The sequence below is a fragment of the Salmo salar genome, chromosome ssa05 (genome assembly GCF_905237065.1).
Source record: "Salmo salar chromosome ssa05, Ssal_v3.1, whole genome shotgun sequence".
NCBI lineage: Eukaryota > Metazoa > Chordata > Actinopteri > Salmoniformes > Salmonidae > Salmo > Salmo salar.
In genome coordinates, this window is record NC_059446.1 from 88,166,932 (window position 1) to 88,176,335 (window position 9,404).

The window sequence follows — 9,404 nt, forward strand, 5'->3', positions numbered from 1 at the left end:
TTTAGAGAGGAGAGGACTGTCTCAGACACCCTGATGATGGTTTGGTGAGGAGAGGACTGCCTCAGACACTCTGATGATGGTTTGGTGAGGAGAGGACTGTCTCAGACACTCTGATGATGGTTTGGAGAGGAGAGGACTGTCTCAGACACTCTGATGATGGTTTGGTGAGGAGAGGACTGTCTCAGACACTCTGATGATGGTTTGGAGAGGAGAGGACTGTCTCAGACACTCTGATGATGATTTGGTGAGGAGAGGACTGCCTCAGACACTCTGATGATGTTTTGGTGAGGAGAGGACTCCCTCACACAGTCTGATGGTGGTTTGGTGAGGAGAGGACTGTCTCAGACACTCTGATGATGGTTTGGAGAGGAGAGGACTGTCTCAGACACTCTGATGATGGTTTGGAGAGGAGAGGACTGTCTCAGACACTGATGATGGTTTGGAGAGGAGAGGACTGTCTCAGACACCCTGATGATGGTTTGGAGAGGAGAGGGCTGTCTCAGACACTCTGATGATGGTTTGGAGAGGAGAGGACTGTCTCAGATACCCTGATGATGGTTTGGAGAGGAGAGGACTGTCTCAGACACTCTGATGATAGTTTGGTGAGGATAGGACTGCCTCAGACACCCTGATGATGGTTTGGTGAGGAGAGGACTGCCTCAGACACTCTGATGATGGTTTGGTGAGGAGAGGACTGTCTCAGACACTCTGATGATGGTTTGGAGAGGAGAGGACTGTCTCAGACACTCTGATGATGGTTTGGTGAGGAGAGGACTGTCTCAGACACTCTGATGATGGTTTGGAGAGGAGAGGACTGTCTCAGACACTCTGATGATGATTTGGTGAGGAGAGGACTGCCTCAGACACTCTGATGATGTTTTGGTGAGGAGAGGACTCCCTCACACAGTCTGATGGTGGTTTGGTGAGGAGAGGACTGTCTCAGACACTCTGATGATGGTTTGGAGAGGAGAGGACTGTCTCAGATACCCTGATGATGGTTTGGAGAGGAGAGGACTGTCTCAGACACTCTGATGATAGTTTGGTGAGGATAGGACTGCCTCAGACACCCTGATGATGGTTTGGTGAGTAGAGGACTGTCTCAGACACTCTGATGATGGTTTGGAGAGGAGAGGACTGTCTCAGACACTCTGATGATGGTTTGGAGAGGAGAGGACTGTCTCAGACACTGATGATGGTTTGGAGAGGAGAGGACTGTCTCAGACACCCTGATGATGGTTTGGAGAGGAGAGGGCTGTCTCAGACACTCTGATGATGGTTTGGAGAGGAGAGGACTGTCTCAGATACCCTGATGATGGTTTGGTGAGGAGAGGACTGTCTCAGACACTGATGATGGTTTGGAGAGGAGAGGACTGTCTCAGATACCCTGATGATGGTTTGGAGAGGAGAGGACTGTCTCAGACACTCTGATGATGGTTTGGTGAGGAGAGGACTCTCTCAGATACTCTGATGATGGTTTGGAGAGGAGAGGACTGTCGCAGACACTATGATGATAGTTTGGTGAGGATAGGACTGCCTCAGACACCCTGATGATGGTTTGGTGAGTAGAGGACTGTCTCAGACACTCTGATGATGGTTTGGAGAGGAGAGGACTGTCTCAGACACTCTGATGATGGTTTGGAGAGGAGAGGACTGTCTCAGACACTGATGATGGTTTGGAGAGGAGAGGACTGTCTCAGACACCCTGATGATGGTTTGGAGAGGAGAGGGCTGTCTCAGACACTCTGATGATGGTTTGGAGAGGAGAGGACTGTCTCAGATACCCTGATGATGGTTTGGTGAGGAGAGGACTGTCTCAGACACTGATGATGGTTTGGAGAGGAGAGGACTGTCTCAGATACCCTGATGATGGTTTGGAGAGGAGAGGACTGTCTCAGACACTCTGATGATGGTTTGGTGAGGAGAGGACTCTCTCAGATACTCTGATGATGGTTTGGAGAGGAGAGGACTGTCGCAGACACTCTGATGATAGTTTGGTGAGGAGAGGACTGTCTCAGACACTCTGATGATGGTTTTGTGAGGAGAGGACTGCCTCAGACACCCTGATGATGGTTTGGAGAGGAGAGGACTGTCTCAGACACCCTGATGATGGTTTGGTGAGGAGAGGACTGTCTCAGATACTCTGATGATGGTTTGGAGAGGAGAGGACTGACTCAGACCCTCTGATGCTGGTTTGGAGAGGAGAGGACTCCCTCAGACACCCTGATGATGGTTTGGTGAGGAGAGGACTGCCTCAGACACCCTGATGATGGTTTAGTGAGGAGAGGACTGCCTCAGACACTCTGATGATGGTTTGGTGAGGAGAGGACTGTCTCAGACACTCTGATGATGGTTTGGAGAGGAGAGGACTGCCTCAGATACTCTGATGATGGTTTGGAGAGGAGAGGACTGTCTCAGATACTCTGATGTTGGTTTGGAGAGGAGAGGACTGTCTCAGACGCTCTGATGATGGTTTGGAGAGGAGAGGACTGTCTCAGACGCTCTGATGATGGTTTGGAGAGGAGAGGACTGTCTCAGACACTCTGATGATGGTTTGGAGAGGAGAGGACTGCCTCAGATACGCTGATGATGGTTTGGAGAGGAGAGGACTGTCTCAGACACTCTGATGATGGTTTGGTGAGGAGAGGACTGTCTCAGACACTCTGATGGTTTGGTGAGGAGAGGACTGTCAGACACTCTGATGATGGTTTGGTGAGGAGAGGACTGTCTCAGACACTCTGATGATGGTTTGGAGAGGAGAGGACTCCCTCAGACACCCTGATGATGGTTTGGTGAGGAGAGGACTGCCTCAGACACTCTGATGATGGTTTGGAGATGAGAGGACTGCCTCAGACACTCTGATGATGGTTTGGTGAGGAGAGGACTGTCTCAGACACCCTGATGATGGTTTGGAGAGGAGAGGACTGTCTCAGACACTCTGATGATGGTTTGGAGAGGGGAGGACTGCCTCAGATACTCTGATGATGGTTTGGAGAGGAGAGGACTGTCTCAGACACTCTGATGATGGTTTGGTGAGGAGAGGACTGCCTCAGACACTCTGATGATGGTTTGGTGAGGAGAGGACTGTCTCAGACACTCTGATGATGGTTTGGTAAGGAGAGGACTGTCTCAGACACTCTGATGATGGTTTTGGAGAGGAGAGGACTGTCTCAGACACTCTGATGATGGTTTGGTGAGGAGAGGACTGTCTCAGACACTCTGATGATGGTTTGGTGAGGAGAGGACTGTCTCAGACACCCTGATGATGGTTTGGTGAGGAGAGGACTGTCTCAGACACTCTGATGATGGTCTGGTGAGGAGAGGAGAGGACTGTCTCAGACACTCTGATGATGGTTTGGTGAGGAGAGGACTGTCTCAGACACTCTGATGATGGTTTGGTGAGGAGAGGAGAGGACTGTCTCAGACACTCTGATGATGGTCTGGTGAGGAGAGGAGAGGACTGTCTCAGACACTCTGATGATGGTCTGGTGAGGAGAGGACTGTCTCAGACACTCTGATGATGGTTTGGTGAGGAGAGGACTGTCTCAGACACTCTGATGATGGTTTGGTGAGGAGAGGACTGTCTCAGACACTCTGATGATGGTTTGGTGAGGAGAGGACTGTCTCAGACACTCTGATGATGGTTTGGTGAGGAGAGGACTGTCTCAGACACTGATAATGGTTTGGAGAGGAGAGGACTGTCAGACACTCTGATGATGGTTTGGTGAGGAGAGGACTGTCTCAGACACCCTGATGATGGTTTGGTGAGGAGAGGACTGTCTCAGACACTCTGATGATGGTTTGGAGAGGAGAGGACTGTCTCAGACACTCTGATGATGGTTTGGAGAGGAGAGGACTGTCTCATACACCCTGATGATGGTTTGGAGAGGAGAGGACTGTCTCAGACACTCTGATGATGGTTTGGAGAGGAGAGGACTGTCTCAGACACTCTGATGATGGTTTGGTGAGGAGAGGACTGTCTCAGACACTTTGATGATGGTTTGGTTAGGAGAGGACTCTCTCAGACACTCTGACGATGGTTTGAATGATGAAATATTTGAGTATTATGAGTAATTGTTTTGAGATGTGCTCTGATGATTCTCTCAGTCTGTCTCTCTGTTAAAGTGTGTTACTGTAGATACCAGACAGTGGGAGGGTTTGATATGTGATTGATAGATGATTCTCTCAGTCTGTCTCTCTGTTAAAGTGTGTTACTGTAGATACCAGACAGTGGGAGCGTTTGATATGTGATTGATAGATGATTCTCTCTGTCTCTCTGTTAAAGTGTGTTACTGTAGATACCAGACAGTGGGAGCGTTTGATATGTGATTGATAGATGATTCTCTCAGTCTGTCTCTCTGTTAAAGTGTGTTACTGTAGATACCAGACAGTGGGAGCGTTTGATATGTGATTGATAGATGATTCTCTCAGTCTGTCTCTCTGTTAAAGTGTGTTACTGTATATACCAGACAGTGGGAGCGTTTGATATGTGATTGATAGATGATTCTGATCTGTTTCACCAGGACGGTGATCTGGGATAAGAACAACATCAGTCCTCAAGGTCTCCAGGATGTAGCAGCTGCTCTGGAGAAGTGAGTAGCAATGGGATTTGTGTGTGTGTGTGTGTGTGTGTGTGTGTGTGTGTGTGTGTGTGTGTGTGTGTGTGTGTGTGTGTGTGTGTGTGTGAACTGTAACAGGGAGGAAGGATGTAGCAGACGTATGAGGATGTCTCGAGGAGGGGAAGGGGGAAGGGGATGGAGAGGAGGGGAGAGGGGGATGGAGAGGAGAGGAGAGGGAGAAGGGGATGGAGAGGAGGGGAGAAGGGGATGGAGAGGAGGGGAGAAGGGGATGGAGAGGAGAGGGAGAAGGGGATGGAGAGGAGAGGGAGAAGGGGATGGAGAGGAGGGGAAAGGGAAGAAGGGGATGTAGGGAGAGGAGGGCATGGCATGGGAGAGGAGGGAAGAGGAGAGGAGAGGAGAGGAGAGGAGAGGAGAGGAGAGGAGAGGAGGGGATGTAGGGAGAGGAGGGAAGAGGAGAGCCTCTGGAAAGAGATGGATCTCCTGGGTGGGGAGATACTGTGGTGGAGGCAGAAACACAACCAGAGGACCAATGGAGATCTAGCTAGTACTGTAGTGAATATGACCAGAAACACAACCAGAGGACCAATGGAGATCTAGCTAGTACTGTAGTGAATATGACCAGAAACACAACCAGAGGACCAATGGAGATCTAGCTAGTACTGTAGTGAATATGACCAGAAACACAACCAGAGGACCAATGGAGATCTAGCTAGTACTGTAGTGAATATGACCAGAAACACAGCCAGAGGACATATTTCTTATTTTAACCAGGTAAGTCAGTTGAGAACAAATTCTTATTTACAATGACGGCCTACCGGGGAACAGTGGGTTAACTGCCTTGTTCAGGGGCAGAACGACAGATTTTTACCTTGTCAGCTCGGGGATTCGATCAAGCAACCTTTCGGTTACTGTCCCAACACTCTAACCACTAGTCTACCTGCCGCCCCATGGATCAGGTAGCCTACTGTGGTGAATTATTATGACCAGAATCCAAATGATGATACAGCAGGCTGCTGTGGTGAGGAAAGAAAACAGTGAGGTTATTGTGTATCTCTCTGCTCTGCTTGGGTCTGGGCCTGCTGTTCATCCCTGGCAGCACAGACAGGGTGGAGAGAGCGAGAGAGAGAGAGAGAGAGGTTAGCAGAGAGAGAGAGGTAGAGGAGAGGGCTGAGGAAGAGAGAGGGTGGGGGAGAGGAGAGAGAAGAGGGGTGGGGGAGAGGAGAGGAGAGAGAAGAGGGGTGGGAGAGAGGAGAGAGAAGAGGGGTGGGGTGAGGAGAGAGAGAAGAGAGAGGGTGGGGGGAGAGGAAAAATAGAGAAGAGAGAAGGGGGTGGGGGGAGAGGAGAGAGAAGGGGGTGGGGGAGAGGAGAGAGAAGAGGGGGGAGAGGAGAGAGAAGAGGGGTGAGGAGAGAGAGAAGAGAGAGGGGTGGGGGAGAGAGAAGAGAGAGGGTGGGGGAGAGAGAAGAGAGAGGGTGGGGAGAGAGAAGAGAGAGGGTGGGGGAGAGGAGAGAGAAGAGGGGTGGGGAGAGGAGAGAGAAGAGGGGTGAGGAGAGAGAGAAGAGAGAGGGTGGGGGAGAGGAAAAATAGAGAAGAGAGAGGGTGGGGGAGAGAGAGAAGAGGGGTGGGGGAGAGGAGAGAGAGGGTTGGGGAATCGGGAGAGAGAGAGAGAGACTGAGAAATATAGAGACAGAGAGAGAGAGAGAGAGAGAGAGAGAGAGAGAGAGAGAGAGGGGAGGAATGGCAGACAAGCACCAGACAGGGTACCATGTGATTGGCTGTCTATGAATTTAGAGCTGAATGATATTAGAATCCACTCAGTCATGAGTGTCTGGCCAATTTCTTTGTTTCATCCTCATTTAAATAGAATCTACATTCTGTAATTGCTGCATAACAATAAGCGGTGGCTGGCTGGACGCTTACCTAGCGCCCTGTGATGAATCTGGGAGGCTGGTGATTTGTAATTTCCTTTGTGATGAGGATGGATGTGGACCCAATGGTACACATGGTGGAGAGGAGGGGGGAGAGAGAAGGGGAGAGATGGGAAGAGAGAGGGGAGAGGGAGAGAGAACGTCACATACATATGGTAGAGAGGAGGGGGAGAGAGAAGGGGAGAGATGGGAAGACAGAGGGAGAGAGACCGTCACATACACATGGTGGAGAGGAGGGGGAGAGACTGTCACATACACATGGTGGAGAGGAGGGGGAGAGAGAGGGAGAGGGGGAGAGACCGTCACATACACATGGTGGAGAGGGAGAGGGAGAGAGACCGTCACATACACATGGTGGAGAGGAGGGGGAGAGAGGGGGAGAGAGGGGGAGAGACGTCACATACACATGGTGGAGAGGAGGGGGGAGAGAGGGGGGAGAGAGGGGGAGAGACGTCACATACACATGGTGGAGAGGAGGGGGAGAGAGGGGGAGAGACGTCACATACACATGGTGGAGAGGAGGGGGAGAGAGAGGAGGAGAGAGACCGTCACATACACATGGTGGAGAGGAGGGGGAGAGAGGGGGGAGAGAGGGGGAGAGACGTCACATACACATGGTGGAGAGGAGGGGGAGAGAGGGGGAGAGAGGGGAGAGACGTCACATACACATGGTGGAGAAGAGGGGGAGAGAGGGGGAGAGACGTCACATACACATGGTGGAGAAGAGGGGGAGAGAGGGGAGAGACGTCACATACACATGGTGGAGAGGAGGGGGAGAGAGGGGAGAGACGTCACATACACATGGTGGAGAAGAGGGGGAGAGAGGGGAGAGACGTCACATACACATGGTGGAGAAGAGGGGGAGAGAGGGGAGAGACGTCACATACACATGGTGGAGAGGAGGGGGAGAGAGGGGGAGAGACGTCACATACACATGGTGGAGAGGAGGGGGAGAGAGAGGAGGAGAGAGACCGTCACATACACATGGTGGAGAGGAGGGGGAGAGAGAGGGGGAGAGACCGTCACATACACATGGTGGAGAGGAGGGGGAGAGAGGGGGAGAGAGACCGTCACATACACATGGTGGAGAGGAGGGGGAGAGAGGGGGAGAGACGTCACATACACATGGTGGAGAGGAGGGGAGAGAGAGGAGGAGAGAGCGTCACATACACATGGTGGAGAGGAGGGGGGAGAGAGGGGGGGAGAGAGGGGGAGAGAGAGCGTCACATACACATGGTGGAGAGGAGGGGGGAGAGAGGGGGGGAGAGAGGGGGAGAGACGTCACATACACATGGTTAGCAGATGTTAATGCGAGTGTAGTGAAATGCTTGTGCTTCTAGTTCTGACAGTGTCACGACTTCCACTGAAGTTGGTTCCTCTCCTTGTTCGGACGGCGTTCTGCGGTCGGCGTCGCCGGTCTTCTAGCCATCATCCATCCACTTTTCATTTTCCATTTGTTTTGTCTTGTCTTCCCACACACCTGCTTCCAATTCCATCATTACATGTTGTGTATTTAACCCTCTGTCCCCCCCATGTCCTTGTCCAGAATAGTTTATTGTAAGTGTATGAGCACGTTTATCTGGTGAGCGACGGGTTTTGTACCCAGTGATTGTTTGTTCTGATTCCGGTGTTTTTATTATTAAACTGCTCCGTTGTAAACCCAGTTTTTGCTCTCCTGCGCCTGACTTCTCTGCCGCCAGTACGCAGCCCTTACACCGTGCAGTAATATCTAACACGGAATCGAACAATTCCACAACAACTACCTAATACACACTAATCTGAAGGGGTGAATGAGAATATGTACATATAAATATATGGATGAGCGATGGCCGAGCAGCATAGGCATGATGCAGTAGATGGTATAGAATACCAATGCCATACAGTATATACATGTGATATGTGTAATGTAAGATATGTAAACATTATTAAAGTGGCATTATTTAGAGTGACTAGTGATCCATTTATTAAAGTGGCCGGTGATTGGGTCTCAATGTAGGCAGCAGCCTCTCTATGTTAGTGATGGTTGTTTAACAGTCTGACGGCCTTGAGATAGAAGCTGTTTTTCAGTCTCTCGGTCCCAGCTATGATACACCTGTACTAACCTCACCTTCTGGATGATAGCGGGGTGAACAGGCAGTGGCTCGGGTGGTTGATGTCCTTGATGATCTTTTTGGCCTTCCTGTGACATCGGCTGCTGTAGGTGTCCTGGAGGGCAGGTAGTTTGCTCCCGGTGATGCGTTGAGCAGACCGCACCACCCTCTGGAGAGCCCTGCGGTTGAGGGCAGTGCAGTTGCCGTACCAGGCGGTGATACAGCCCGACAGGATGCTCTCGATTGTGCATCTGTAAAAGTTTGTCGGGGTTTTGGGTGACAAGCCACATTTCTTCAGCCTCCTGAGGTTGAAGAGGCGCTGTTACGCCTTCTTCACCACACTGTCAGCTACAATAAATGCATCCAGTGAAGTTCCTTGAAGGCCTATAGATAAGAGATAACTGGCCATCTTTAGGTTAACACCCTGGGTTTACTAGAGAAGTGGCCATCTTTAGGTAAACACCCTGGGTTTACTAGAGAAGTGGCCATGTTTAGGTAAACACCCTGGGTTTACTAGAGAAGTGGCCATCTTTAGGTAAACACCCTGGGTTTACTAGAGAAGTGGCCATCTTTAGGTAAACACCCTGGGTTTACTAGAGAAGTGGCCATCTTTAGGTAAACACCCTGGGTTTACTAGAGAAGTGGCCATCTTTAGGTAAACACCCTGGGTTTACTAGAGAAGTGGCCATCTTTAGGTAAACACCCTGGGTTTACTAGAGAAGTGGCCATCTTTAGGTAAACACCCTGGGTTTACTAGAGAAGTGGCCATCTTTAGGTAAACGCCCTGGGTTACTAGAGAAGTGGCCATCTT

The 9,404-nt window shown here is 50.8% G+C and overlaps 1 protein-coding gene across 5 annotated transcripts in view; it reads left to right on the top strand.

Moving 5' to 3' along the window:
* The window catches only part of LOC106598556 (F-actin-uncapping protein LRRC16A), a 294,757-nt gene that overhangs the window by 228,474 nt on the left and 56,879 nt on the right, over positions 1-9,404 (top strand). For all 5 annotated transcript variants that reach the window (XM_045719317.1, XM_045719314.1, XM_045719318.1 and 2 more), the window contains one exon: positions 4,521-4,589. In XM_045719317.1, the coding sequence (XP_045575273.1) occupies positions 4,521-4,589 (69 nt within the window). The remainder of the gene's footprint in view (positions 1-4,520; positions 4,590-9,404) is intronic.